Genomic DNA, 15,956 nt, shown 5'->3' with positions numbered 1-15,956 from the left:
TTACAAATGATGAAGATCGTTCCAATGGAAACACATGGACTAACAATAGATTTTCCGTGCGAGGCGGTCAGGAAGAAGTACATCCCGATGTTTGAGTAAGTGCGCATGTCCAATGATCAGAGGAAATGTGTGTTTGGATACGGGGTCAGCGTTCATAAACGTACCTTGTCTACACGATAAGTGGAGTAGTATCAGCGTTACTTCATCTTTTCCCGTGGAGGTTAAATATAAGGTTGCTATCACGTGAGCAACGCGTGTGATAAACTGTCATGGTGTGCGACAGTAGCAGACGACAATTGCAAGCACAGAACGTCACATTTATGGATTGTAGATGCTGGATTTGTGTGAGTGAATTGTTTAAATATTTATGTATGTAATTAATGCGAGCAGCTTCAAACAATCCTTCATCAAAATGCTATTCTTAGCTTTGTAGGACATAAACAGCTGTGCCAGCGAATACCGAAAAGTACATACACCTTAACATCAAAAGGAATACAGTTATGAATATCATTGTTGACAAGTCTACATGCTGAGATAACCAAACCGACAGTAGGCAATGATCTGTGACACAGCTGTGAAGCCATTCTCACTCCCATGTGTGCAGGGCGTGGGTCAATTGTAGCTTGGCGACTACATTCTGTGTGAAACCACTTGCAAATCTATGCCAGAATTTGTAAGCCAGAACGGCAGTGAAATAATATGTATTTTCTAAGTTCAATTTGTGTAAATATGAACATTTTTATAACGCTTCTATGTTTCATGACATATATTTAGTATGTATTATTTCAAGTATAACTTCCTATCTTGTATGTTTCAACCACTAAATATGAATGGGCTTTGTGTATATTGTTCAATGACCAATCAACAGCTATAATTGTTTGAAAAGGCTGTGTGTAGGCCTCCTATTGATAGAACTTCAGCCGACTTTATAGTTCTACCACATGGAAGCATACTGCCGTAGACCTCCAACAGAACATCCCACCCAATCACATTTTACAGACAACGGGTAAACCGGTCCTTACACTATCGTAATACTGAGCGTTAGGCTAGAGGTTTTCATTATACTTTTAAAGGATTTGGAATATCTCGGCCAGGGGACAGAAGCAAAAGATGTCCTCACTGGGGCAAGCGCTCATCTGAAAGGCAAACGCGAGACAGTGTCAAAGGAGATAATTTAAAGGAAGAAAAAAGATTAATAGAAAATAGAGCAAATAAAAAGCCTTAAGTTCAGTCGCCTCGTGCGATCTTTCAATGAGGATAGCAGTAGGACAGTTTATGCACGTAGACATCAGTACTGGTATAACATAGGGTAAGATATTTATGAAGAGATATGTAAAACTTCCATGACCCAGCTCGAGACCCAAATCAAATGTTTTCTTTACTTTCTTTTTATTCAATTGGAGTCTTTCAATAGCAAATTCTATACCCAAAATAATTTTCTAGAGCATTTGTGTTCTTAATTATTTGTTATCCAATTTACATAACCCAGAAGAAAGGAATTGGATCTGTAAGGGAGACCCTTCCATAGATGGATATTTGGGAAGCTGTGATAGGATTGTGTAAGCTTCTTTGTAATAATGCGAAGCTGATGTTGATTTTGTAGTGCTATCACACTGAGACATACAACCGAAGGCCTCCGGTAGGACAACCACCCGGAAAAATTATACTGAAACGAAGAACTGATTTTTTATACCAAGAGTTATTACTTCAAGTACAAAATATTTCCTCATATAATTATATGCATTATGAGAGAAACAGTCTTAAGCCATATATCCATGAATGAAATCTTAAATGCTTAAGAGCCCCATAAAGGCTTGCAGTAAAACGAAATCTAGTGTTTGCTGAATAAAAGTTTTATACAAAAGTAAAGACCTCTCGCATATAGGGATTTAGATGTCAGTTGATAGGACCACAGTCTGGTGTACATGTAATTAAAATGCAATCACGCAGAAATCTCCTTTTATAAATCACGGTATCATGATGCCCCAGCCCTCCACAGTATAGGGTTAATGCCACCTAAAAGTCGGTAACATGATATACCAACTAGTTACTGTCTAGTGTTTATTATTTAGTAAACTAGTTCCATTGTAATTGTATTAGAATCAAAGTAAGTTTATCAATACGATCATATCGCTGGTATTGGGCCTTTTGCCATCATCAAACATTAGATTCTTTTCATTTTTGAGATCAAGTGGTGACTATTTTCTCCGCTACCTTTATTTGTACAGCAGATCTGAAAATCCAGCACAGACAGCAGTCAAAAACTGCTGCATTTTGTCATCTTTGTCTCTATGTACAATTTTATTAGTGAAGGTAGATAATTCTACAAAATACCTAGATACCTAGGCGCAATGTTCATCCCTAAAAGGTTAACGATGTTTATGTATGTGTACAGCTGTTGAAGTACAAATTAGTCATTAACTCCTTTTAATTGCTGTGTTCCACAACTTTAATTTTCGTATATTATGGTAGTGCTAAGTACCATTCAAATACCAATTATGCTTGCCATTCACGATCAACACTTTTTCCTTCTACCTAGTATATGTGTGCATACACGAGTTAGGTATTACAAAATGATTATGCAGACTCGTATATAGAACCCAGGTGATAATAGAGGACGGTCAGCTACATCCGGTTAAATCAACCTTTTTGGTTCATTTGTGAAGGTGTTACCTCCGATGGCCATGGCAAATATAATGTTCGTTACTGACAAACGATTTTCTTGATGTTTTAATTAAGCCACTTATAACAATGTAGTTAGTAGGCGAAGTTTATTTCCTAGTTATCTTTCGAAGATCTTTTCAAACATTTAACCGACTGTTTAATGTTTTCTAGCTCATAAATATTTAAAAGATGACGTATAACATGGCAAAGTAATGTAGATTGTGTCCATAATGATAGTATTATCAACAGGAGAGTGGGAAATTTAGAAAATCTTCATCAGAAATGGAGATGTTCAAACGGGGTTTCGCAACACCTGTTAAAAATACACTAACTAGAAAGCAAACACACCTGCTAATAATACCTGTGACCGTTTGAGGTGTCATGTTACTGTGTCAAGGTTAGAACATTTCAGTCTAAAGTCACATTAAAAGCGTCTATCAATAGCACAACCCTCCATAGACAATCGTAAAATTAACCTGACTGGTGCGAGGACATGCAACCGCAAACGAAAGAAATAAAAACAATATTGCCTTTTCTTGTTTAGCCAACAGTTTCATAGAATATATGCAAATACAGCTCAGAACGACTTCTGGTCAGTTATGTCACAATTTGAATCAAAATTGTGCTAACATATCGATATTTTCTCTTTTGTTTTCCGGGACCTGTCAGTGGTTTTGGGCCAATGGCCCAAGGTTTTGAATATATACATTGAACCTTGATAAATATTAACTACGTCGAATGCATATATCATGAATTGACAAGACTTTATTTAGTTTTTGTTTAGATCAATACAGTACCGACACTCAGCAGCGGTGTGGTACATATTAGACAATTATACCCACAATTTAATGGTGCTAATGTCATTCTCATTGTTGATTGATTTGCAAGTAAATTAAAAACAATTGTGATATACCTGTACATTTTTAAAGTTGGATTCTGAAAAATAGTGACAGTGCACAGAAGGAAAATAGTTTGTTCCTATTTCCTGGTTTTAAAGAAAATCGTTTGTTGTTTTTTTCCTGTGATAGGATGTTCCTTGCACTGCAATAATGATACAATAACATTACATAACCTCTTTCTAGATATTCTTAACATTGCACTTGATATTTCGTGGTTTAGTAGCATGCTATTAATTGATGGAATTATTTTATTCAATGTTTGTTTTAGTGGTATTCGAGGTCCCCTCACTGGATTTGCTCGTCCATCAAAGAGTCATACATGACTACACTTAATGACGCGTTCAGCTAGTTGAAAATTTGGAAGCTAAAACTATTAAAGGAGATCTAGGACGACGCTGGCGACACCATGGTAAACAGATGCGCCACGAAAGACGGCAATAAATGCCTCAGTAATGGAAATTGCCAACAGAACATGAACAAATCGAAGAGTTCATCCTGTGGTGATGTTGAAAATGGAAAGAAACAGATAAACAACGATGTCGTGACAGACCGGACGTCGAGCAGTGATGTTAAAACTGATCGGCAAAGAGCAAAGGATTTTTTGCATGATAACCTTCCGGTGGATCATGGATGGGCGTGGATGGTATTGTTAGGTGAGATTGATTAGATCTTTTTGAATCTGATTTTCACACATTGTAAGAACTGCTGATCGACTTCAGTTCCGGATATTTGCATGCATAGTCCTATTTTAACATAACTTCCGGCCAATTTTAATTTTCGTAATTCACCTCCTTGACTTATGCCCTTAGCATTACTGACGAGTCCTAGAAAGACATATTAGCCGTATGATGTAGTTCTATTAATTATCTGGCTCTTCCCTTTATCTTTCCAAACAACTTAATCATTTCATTGGTATGCATCAATAGCATAAGTTGTAGAATTCATTGCTTTGCAAATCTTGGAAATTTCCTTTACGTTTCAATGATATTTCATACAAGTTTATTACTCTGACTCGCATTGTGTTATTTGAATTTTGGATTGCCATCCTGTTGTACTCAATGACAACATCAATTTAAACAGTATTATAACATTATATTACAGCACATAAACGTCATCAGATTTGGCATCCACACAACAAATATCGATGAATACTATCCATGTAACCACAAACAAACATTATCTCATTTATTATCGATAAACAGCTGGGTTGAGTTTTAAAATAATGTCAACATTTAAGTATTTCTTCGGAAAATTTTACATGACCGGAATATGCGGGTATTATTTTTTCTGTGCAAAAAATATTGGCAAACAATTCGTTTGGAAAATCGCGCGTCATACTTTTGATGCAAGAATATGTCGTATTTATTTTGATGATATAAGCAGATGTAGTTAAATTGCTGTCCACTAGAAAGAAATCCACGTTTCACATTTTGAAAACCGATATTGAAAATACGCTAATATGAATGTATTGATGTCTTACTTCAGTATGTGCCATTTAAGATTTACATTTTACAGGATGTACTATAAACATGGCCCTTATCTTCGGAACCCTGAAGGCATTTGGAATTTATTTTGTCGAGTTTATTGTGGTATTTGACGCTGATGTGTCTGTAACGGCATTGATATCGGGTATTCAGCAAGCAACATACTCCGTGTTTGGTAAGTAAATGATTTTCTCCGTGATTGATATAAGTTAATTTTCATTTTTTTGTTGGATATTGGTAATCAAATTGTAGTTTGGTATCAAACTTTGGTATAGCATACTAGATTCTGACATTACTTTTTATGTAAGGAGAATGTGGACAATTTTCGTGGATTTTTCTAGGATTTCAATATTTTGCCAATAATCTCAATACCAAATACAAAGAGAACAAGATTGAAGTAGCACACCGAGATATTAATATTTCAGACCTGAACTTTGGTGTACTTTATATTAAGGGTCAGGAAAATATCACCAGGGTTGTATTATGAGAGCTACTGTTTCCTCTCTTACAATATGTATCAGCTTATATCAATATCTTCTGTTGACCCGGATGGACGCGCACGTGTGCACTTGTTGTGGGAGCAAATTGTAGCATCATGACGTTATTTAGTGAGAGATTACTTAACTGTGAACTAGAAAACAAAATTTGTGCATTATCATAATCAACTCAGCTTCTCAGTACTCTGTATAAATGTTAATTGAAATCTACCAAAGATCACTAGAGTTATCGAGAAGTACCATGGCAACGAGAAAACGTCGATTTTGTTGGCGCTAATAACCATAGCATGCCGTTAAAAATGTAGTCCATACGCGCAATATTCATTAGAAAAATTATATAAAGCGCCTTTTTTAGATTACATATTTAGATAACAAAGTACATAAAACACCAAAGTCCAAGATATTTCATATCGAATTACATTCTATTCCCGGTCAAAGATCAGAGTACCTCCTTATAATGTGTAGATATATCATAACGAAATATCATTACGTCCAAAGGAGGCCATGTTAGAGGAACGTATTTATTGACCGTTGTCGTCAATACAAACATAGGTCATTAGAGTTATCTCCCCTGTGGCGTTCAGTATACATGGACTGTCGCTGAAATGCAATCTAATTCATTGATATTAGTTGGCAAAAACATTTAAGTGGATAGGTTTTACATAACAGATAAATGATGTTGTTAACTTGCACTGATGATAAATGCAATAATACTAAAAACAATTAACACATCCACCGATATACCACGTTTATGTCAAATTTACTAATGAAAACAGCATGAAAATACCAATAATAACCATTGTCCAAACTCAGAATCAATTAAACTAAAATAAGAAATAATAAGGTATTAACAAAAATAGAGAGATTTACACGGATACTGCCGAAAAATTACAAGGACAATTAGAGAAGGGTTGCAGAGGAGTAAGCGTCTTCTGCTTCATACGCAACACCGGCAAGAACAAGATATACAACGACGGCACCAATAGAAATGCTAACGAACATCAAACACGTCAAGCTACATGTCGCATAAAGAAATAGAATATTTCTCAATGAGATCACTTTGACAACCATAGAATTGTTTTTTTTTTCAATCTGCATCTATTGAGACCTTGTGTTACGAGTTTGTCCATAGCAATCACTTGCAAATTTACAACTGGTTCAAGTAATAACAAGTAATGACCGTATATTCTTGTGCAAGCGTAATCACCATGTGAAATATAGGTAAATACAAACATTGGGATTGCTTACCTTCATATGGATACTACACAACTCAAAAACGCTACAGTAAGCAAGTATTAAGTGCTTAGAAAATGAGAAACAAAATAAGTTTGAAATCCTTTTAATCGTTTCTTATTATAACCGTTTCTTGATGATACAAAGGAACAATTTTGATGACCTTGCCAAGCTATGAGATTCTCATAGGCTTATGTCGTCACTAAAATATAAAGCCCTAATAACTATGCGCTAAACAGGTATACAAAATGATTAATGTTAACTGAAAACTATATATTTAGCGTTTTTATTCCAGCCCTGCCTTTGCTGACCTTCGGCATGAAATATGTCAATTGCCGGCAGGCATCAATGACCGGTGGTTTCCTAGCTGGGGCTGCTTACATACTTGGAAGTCGTGCAGTTAACATTTACATGTTAATGGCAACGCACGGAATTCTTTACGGTTTGTATCTATACTGATATCGATAATGCTCTGTGTATTTAGCAATTATTCTTTATTATCTCATTTTTCGTAGAATGTCGAGTTCTCTATTGGCACATATCGAAAATATGTGTTATTTATTTTAAATCCTTTCACGTGGTTTTTTTCAACCGTGTATGTCCATGCGGGAAGGATACGAAATGTACCGCCTGTACTCTTGGCATGGTAACAAGAAACAACTACACTTGAACCATTCTTTCTTTTTATCGTTTGAATCGAAGGCATCACTTTTGACCTTAGGGTTGAGAATCTGCTCTAGCAAGGATTGCGATGGCCGCTGTCCCTGACAGAAACAGTTCTTCTTTTATTTTACACTTAGTACTAGTTAGCAGTACGACCTGTGTCAGTATTATGGAATGTAATTACCATCACCATAACACCCGCGTTTTCCTATTTTCAGGTGTAGCCCTGTCATGTATATTTCCGTCCAGTTCTTACCTAGTGGGACTTTACTTCAACCGTCGCCGTAGCTTGGCTAACGCTGTCGTCCTTGCGGGAGCAGCTCTCGGTGGGTTAGCTTTACCTCCCTTGTATCGTTTTCTCCTCGACACATATGGCTTACGAGGTGCTCTTCTAATCACAGGTGGTTTTCTACTTCATACTATGGTCAGTGCTATGTTAATGAGACCAACAAATTTCTACACATGCATAAAGCATGATGAAGGTATCAGTGACAACGAAATTGGACCAGATTTATCCGATGCCAATAAACAACATGAAACAGAGCAAGAAAAATTATTGTCAAGTATATCCCATGACACACTAAGATTGGGCCAAGCCAAACAGGACCCTACTTTACCTCAAGACAAAACTCTTGTGTGTAGTTTACCTCGTGAAGATAAACAAAAAAGCCTACAGGTCTCTAAAGCAGAAGTGTCATCGTTGCAGCTATCGCCCGTTTTTCATCACATAAAACTTAACTCCTTTCCTCATTCGAACGGATTTCTTTCATCTACAGAGAGTGTCATAGAACGTCTGTCACGTTCAGATATTATATTCTCAGCTAGCAAGGGAGACCTAGTGCACATGTCCGTACAAGATCTAGCCACTTCGAACACACAGCTCAGTTTTTACAAAAGCATCGACACCTTGAACTTGGCGGCTGACAACGAAAATGGGAAGTCAACAAATATTTTCGATGTTTCGGTTTTAAAAAGTGGCCTTATGCGCTTATTCTTAATTGTGTATATTCTAGGAGGCGCCTCTGCTGGGTATGTTCACGTCTTTATACCTCCATACGCAAGAGAGCACCAAATCAGCGACAATCATGTCGCGATGATAGTTTCCGCCACCAATGCCTGTGACTTTATTGGTCGTGTCCTCGGCGGAGTGATAGTAGATCGGCAAATTCTCAGATCTCACACAACGGTCGGGATCACACAATTGTTAGCTGGAGTAATCATCCTTATGTCCCCGATGTACGAACAATTTTGGTCGATGCTTCTGTTCGGTATATTGGATGGTCTCTTTGCCGGGAGTTTGTTCTCATTGGCCCCTGCTGTTGTAGTCGATTTCCTTGGTATGGAAAAATACAGAAGTGCAATGGGTATACTGCTAGTCGCCCAGGGAGTGTCGCTAGGGAGCTCTGCACCAATAGCTGGTAAGAGTGCAACATAATGTGTATGTATAAAAATATGACGATGCCAAATCAAACTTGTCTTTCATTTGTTAATGATATTAACTAATAACACGTTTGTCGTCTTCCACGACAATTTCATTAGTACATTAACAGCAGTATATTTACCTATAGGTGAATGTCTCGTTATTGTAAATTATGAACATTTTTGTAATTAGTTGGATGGCAACGACGTGACAATATTCAACATTTCTTATTTTATCATAAAAATTTTGGCATGTTAGGGTAGCATCCTTTCTCTGTCTGGTCTGCCCTTTCGTTACTCCACTCTTGCTCTTGTTGTTCCTCTTGACATTCGCCCCCATTTCTCTGGCTGTTGTAAGGACGCTAAACCCTGTAGATACAATTAAGCAAACAGATGACAAAACGATAATGTTGCATGCACGTGCTGTGCTGACGAACGAAATGGATATGTACAGGTCTGCTATCACCCTGTTGCCTTTCTGTTAGTATAAAAAAAATCATTATGGGTACCATGTGACCTGTTTCGTATTAAACTCTTCATGTCGTGATATAACTCTGCAAGGAATTATATGTTTATGGCTAGTTGACAGTGCTGAAAGTCGAAACGTGTTAACAAATACTTGGAAATTAGTTTAAGTATTCAAATACCTTTTCTACTTGATTTAAAATGATGTGTTTTGTCTCTTCAGGGTTACTTAGAGACTTCAGTGGAACATACACTACCTCATTTTACTACATCGCGTGTAGCGCTCTCGCAGGTGCTGGACTGATTCTTGTTGTTCCGGTCTTAATGCGCAAGTACAAGAGTAAATGGAGTTCACCTGCTTCCATCAGCAAGGAAGAAACTATTGTACGTATCTCAAAGCCAGTGAATTCTGAAAATGTTTAAGTACAACAACATGGAATATTAATTTCTATTTATACTAAATTGGTCAAATGTTATTCGAACAAGTGATGAGTGAGCGAATGAGATGGATTCCATATTTGTTGATAGCATAGCCCTTCTCAAAGAACGTATATTTACCACGGTTTGACTACCATGTTTTATGTCTAAAGTTCCTTGTATTCTTTTAAACCAAGCAGGACTCCATTAAGAAGCTTTATGTTCACTGATCTGTTACGATGACGGTATTTGTTTAAGACGATGCAATATATTAACAGATGAGGAATGAATGTAATTAAAACACCGTAAGATTGGAACGATGTCCATATGTCTTTGGCACAATCTGATCACTATGCCAAGAAATTTATCATGTTAGGAATGTTTTTCAAGAGAATTGTTATATCTGACGTCTGTCATAAATAGCTTATCTGATGTATATGCCCAAAGACAAAAACGATTTATCTCTGTTAATGATTAAGATACACACGTTACAATAATACCATACGTAATCTGAAGTATAGGATCAAACACATATGTGATATGTGTTGAAGGATATTCCACACTTCAAAATTATCTTCATCCTGCAGTAGATGTAGATTGTGGGAATGTCTGAATATTTTTATTCTTTGTGCGATATGAAGCTGAAAGTGTTTAGTGCTCGTTAATTTGCTTGTTAGTACCGTTGTTTTATAGCTTGTTCTTATTTGAAAATATGACATCACTTACTCGGATTGATCAATATTTACATGGCCGGTGTCGTCGATGAAGACGAAGACGTTTACTCTTCCAGAACATCTGGTCTTCTTCTTGTACTTTTTCCGCAGTCTCCATGTTTTTCTTTTGTTCATATTATGCACTAGTTTTACTAAGTTTGAATTAAGATAATGATTTTGTTGATATATTGGGTTTTTTTTCCTTTTTTGTACTAATGCCACGTCTCGCTAAGGTTTAGCATCAAGTACCTATGTTATATACATCAGTTTTATTAGTGCTGCCAATTAGTGTTGTTACAGCTGTTTGTGCTCCGTTTCCGTAATATTACAGGTGTTTGTTATGAAATCCTTGTACATATACAAATGTTTATCAATGCATGATTTTACTGCTTTTAGTCTTGTTAATGGAAAACGACAAGATGAGGTATACTTTCTGTGATAAATGATGTAAAGAAGGCTCATGTTTCAAATAGAATTATTATGAATTCCTAAATTATGCCATTGAACATGTTTTCAAGTCATGTTTATCACACTTAATTCAGGGATATAGCAATACCGGAAAAAAGAAATTTATTGTATATTTGTATATGTATACTGTGATAATTTCGTTTGTTTATATGTGTGCTATTGTATATTGAAGTGTCTTAGTGAATTACGGGAAAATACCAATTATATTGTACACAGTATATCTTTATTGTGTAAATAGTTTTATCTACTCAGACACTGTTCAACTTCAAAAGACTTATTCCCAACTGTTGAACTATTATTTGTTAAAGCAAAGCGAACAAAACTGTGTCAAGTATCTCGACGAATCCTTCATGTTTATCTTAGAAGTATTTCTGAAGGAATCGCTTACCATAACTTTTGTCTTTAATAATGCTATATTTTTGAAAATCAATTTATTTCCTGAACCACAATGGTGCTTTCCTCTGGAAAATAAGTTAAGTGCAACTGTGTTTGACGCTTGGTTCTTCTTTAAACATTCAAATTTCCCAGATGGCTGTCTGTTTTACGGCTCAAAATACAAGCTGAAGAGTATTTTTGACGATGCTGGATATCATTGCTTAAGCATCTGCTCCTAGCAGATCCTGAAAAAGGTATAATATGTAAATGTAAATTTTAGTTAAATGGTCTTACGCGACTGCTTTGAAAGTACTGTAACTGGTATTTTCATAGGTTCGGTTTTTCGTTTAGTGGCCTAGTCGGCAGTATGGCAGCTCCTGGTTTGCTGTGTATCTGTCTTTTAGGTTACAGATGTGTTCATTTTATTCATGATATAAAACGTTAGAAAAATGTACAAAAATAATTTGGTTTTCTTATAGATTTGTTAGAAATAAATGTCGGTACATATTTCTTACCTAGACATATACATCTGTTGAATTTGGTTATTTTACTTTTAATATTGATGAATGTTTGAACGTACTTAATGCTATTGATGTATGAGAGAGATCTGCCATTTTTAATTTAATACATATTGCATTCTTTTGATAGTGATGATCAAAATAGTGTCAAAATGTTCTTTACCAAAATGTTTTCTTCCTTTTGATTCCCAATTTTTATAAATTTTCCCAATTTTTTTTTTTTTTTTTTTTTTTTGAAGTTTTACTAAAGAATGTTAAGGAAGGTGACAATGTATTAGTTAATATGGCTTTGTCAACTTTACTAACAGATCTATACAGTGAAGTCTCTGATATTCGTAGTTTTTGTGTGTTTTAAATCAATATATCATCAATTTAGATTAAAATTATTTCACTATTGCGAAACAGGTTATCACAACTTAAAATAACCACGCTAGCTTGTCCAGAGTGAATCGCATTGGAGTCCTATTGTGAGAGAGGAAATTGGAGTACTGGAGAAAACCCGTGTGGTTGATCAGGGACTCCCATATCTTTTCATGATCGGACACAAAGTGAACGGCGAGTGCTTACCCACATCACCATCCGACCACTCTCACATATGCAGAATTGTTGCTACTTTCTTTGATATTAACGTTAGAGGCAGATTTTACCAGGTGTCACGTAAATAGCTGTACATTTGCAGTTGAAAAAACCCACACAATATCTGATTAGTACCTGTTTAACCCAACATCAAATAGTGGGCCAACAAAATTGCCATTCGTGAATCCGTCCGTCCTTACACAATTTCTAGCTATCGCCAATTTTGGAATATCATTAGGCGGATCATTCTGAAATTCCATATGAAGGTTTGCCTTGATCTCTAGTTGTGCAAAGTCTTTGAGGGTGATCGGGAAAACAAAATGACCGACAGACGACCATCTTTGATTTTGACAATGAAAGACACTTATCGCAGATTTTTGAGAAACACAGGATTGATTTTTCGAAAGTTTTTAAATTTCAAATGACTATTATTGTAACGTTCCGAAAGCGTCTCCTTAGTGTAGGACGTCACTGATGATACTGCATTTATTTGTGGATGAATAAATAGAATCTGTGGTGTAGGCTTATTCTCTATTTAAACAGTTGAAAGGATATTTATGTATGTATATGTTATGTCTGGTGAAAATAAACATTTTGGTAAAAAGAAACCTTGCAGCGTGTGTGTTTTCTTAACGATAAAAGCGTGTTTATTATTTCTTAATAGTTAAAAGGTATCAAAGGCAAAGTGTTACGTTATAATCACAAGATGACTGATAAATGTATAGGACCACCTGCAATGATATACATGAATATAAAGACTAAGACTTATAAAAGAGACAATAGTATTCTTACTTAATAATTACCCATAAATCTATGTTGCCGAAAGTGATGATGTGTTGAGATCGGGATCGCAATGTTGATTGAATAATACAGCGATTGAGAAACTGATTTGACGGGAATGAAACCTGTAGCGCCTGAAACCGTTAATACTGATAAGCACCTTAAAGATACTAAGGTATGAAAGTGAGTTTACTACTTTCGGATGAGCATGGGAGCTATCGTGTCTCTCTAGTGGTCGACATTAGGGTAATTTTCCCCGCTCATTTGTAAGAAGAATATGGCTTTGATGTAGAGAATATCTTAATAGAAAGTGTAATATCAAAACAAGAAATTAGATATAATGATAACAAAACCAAACAAACAAGAAATCAAAACGGAATTCTTTTTACTGAGGGAATATACATACATCATCGTTATATTGGTTGAATGTGGACATTTCCTTGTAACATGTTAGCCCATATCTAATATTTTCATTTCTCTCTAGATCAGTAAAGCCCTCAAGACAATGTTTCTCCGGCGTTAATATTTATCTTCATACATATCAAACCCAAGTGCTAGTATACCTACCTATCAAACACAACTGATAGTATACCTACCTATCAAACACAACTGTCAGTATACCTACCTATCAAACACATCTGCCAGTATATCTACCTATCAAACACAACTGTCAGTATACCTACCTATCAAACACATCTGCCAGTATACTTACCTATCAAACACAACTGCCAGTATACTTACCTATCAAACACAACTGTCAGTATACCTACCTATCAAACACAACTGCCAGTATACCTACCTATCAAACACAACTGCCAGTATACCTACCTATCAAACACAACTGCCAGTATACCTACCTATCAAACACAACTGTCAGTATACCTACCTATCAAACACAATATCTAGTATACCTACCTATCAAACACAACTGCCAGTATATCTACCTATCAAACACAATATCTAGTATACCTACCTATCAAACACAACTGTCAGTATACCTACCTATCAAACACATCTGTCAGTATACCTACCTATCAAACACAACTGTCAGTATACCTACCTATCAAACACAACTGTCAGTATACCTACCTATCAAACACATCTGCCAGTATACCTACCTATCAAACACAATATCTAGTATACCTACCTATCAAACACAACTGTCAGTATACCTACCTATCAAACACATCTGTCAGTATACCTACCTATCAAACACAACTGTCAGTATACCTACCTATCAAACACATCTGCCAGTATACCTACCTATCAAACACAACTGCCAGTATACTTACCTATCAAACACAACTGTCAGTATACCTACCTATCAAACACAACTGCCAGTATACCTACCTATCAAACACAATTTCTAGTATACCTACCTATCAAACACAACTGCCAGTATACCTACCTATCAAACACATCTGCCAGTATACCTACCTATCAAACACAATATCTAGTATACCTACCTATCAAACACAACTGCCAGTATATCTACCTATCAAACACAATTTCTAGTATACCTACCTATCAAACACAGCTGTCAGTATACCTACATATCAAACACAACTGCCAGTATACCTACCTATCAAACACAACTGCCAGTATACTTACCTATCAAACACAACTGCCAGTATACCTACCAATCGTACCTAGCTCTCATTATACCTACCTGTTACCGTCTTGAACCAAAGATATGATATATAATTATTATAATATACCTGCGTTTTGATAATACTATGTACGAGACCTTTGTTATTACAGTTTATGAATTTATTGACGTCTGTGTTGTAAACAAAGGCAGACACACTTGAAGGTCTGTCGATCGCACTTCCGGCTGCAAGCGTGCCGCTCGCTGATAAAATTCGCCTGCACCTCGTCTGACAGCTTTCTTGTTATGTAACGTAGTATACACCCTTGACTGTCTGTTTCTTGGAAAGCTATGTACGTGGTGTTGTAGTGAGGCATATCAAAATTTACCAACCAAGTTTAGAAGAATTAATATGACAGATCAGAAATGGAATGATGAAGTCTGAATGTTTTGTTATGTTTAATCAATGGCTTTGCAGTAGTCGTTTAATAACAGTCTTTGCGGTAAATGCCTTTTAGCTACTCCAGACCATTTGATTCTTAGAACGCTATTAATGGTTAATACAAGCGGAACTTGCTATGGGGAAAAGCTATGCCCAATAAGAGGACTGAAAGGATATCATTATTCCAAATGTTGACCGAATTCTGTAATGTATACACAGAATGAACCGTATCTTAACCATGTATGTACTTAAATGTCCCTAGACTGATCACAACATGGTAGACATAGAGTCTAGATGTACACATTTTTTCACTTGATGTTCGTCAGAGGAAGGATTGCACTTCACAAATCACAAGAGGCCAATGTCCGGCCATCACATCAGTTGTGTAGGTCAGTTTAGAATTTAGAATTAGAAACAGCCCAACCATGAAATAAACTGTACCTTGTAGCTGTGTTGACCTTCTAGCACTCGTCATGGAAGGAAAGGCTCTAAATTTTGAAACCTATGAGGCGACTAAGAAAAAGTTAAAATCTAGTTGAGGAGGTGCACAAATGATTTTCGTAATATCACGTGTAAGATAATTTTAGAAAAGCGTCAAGTACATACAAAGTAAATATAAAAATTATATATGCTTAAGATTATTCAGTTTAAACATTTTGAGGAAATCATTAAAGCATTTTGCATAATGGCCAATCAGTTAATTGGGTGGATTTCAACGTCACTTGTATAACCATATATCGCAGCTATTGTCAATT

At 36.0% G+C, this 15,956-nt stretch overlaps 1 protein-coding gene across 1 annotated transcript; it reads left to right on the top strand.

Annotated features, from left to right (window-relative positions):
* Positions 1-210: 210 nt before the first annotated feature.
* LOC132550564 (monocarboxylate transporter 12-B-like) lies at positions 211-12,993 on the top strand. Its single transcript, XM_060214652.1, has 6 exons — positions 211-344; positions 3,832-4,216; positions 5,079-5,222; positions 7,073-7,219; positions 7,659-8,858; positions 9,548-12,993. The coding sequence occupies exons 2-6, from the start codon at positions 3,970-3,972 to the stop codon at positions 9,745-9,747; spliced, it is 1,938 nt and encodes a 645-aa protein (XP_060070635.1). The 5' UTR covers positions 211-344; positions 3,832-3,969; the 3' UTR covers positions 9,748-12,993.
* The last annotated feature ends 2,963 nt before the right edge of the window (positions 12,994-15,956 follow it).

This window comes from Ylistrum balloti, unplaced genomic scaffold, assembly GCF_031769215.1.
Source record: "Ylistrum balloti isolate Yb309-2 unplaced genomic scaffold, AGI_CSIRO_Ybal_v1 Utg370128, whole genome shotgun sequence".
In the NCBI taxonomy this organism is placed as follows: domain Eukaryota; kingdom Metazoa; phylum Mollusca; class Bivalvia; order Pectinida; family Pectinidae; genus Ylistrum; species Ylistrum balloti.
The sequence above is the reverse complement of the archived record's forward strand: the minus strand, read 5'-3'. Positions and strand labels throughout refer to the sequence as shown.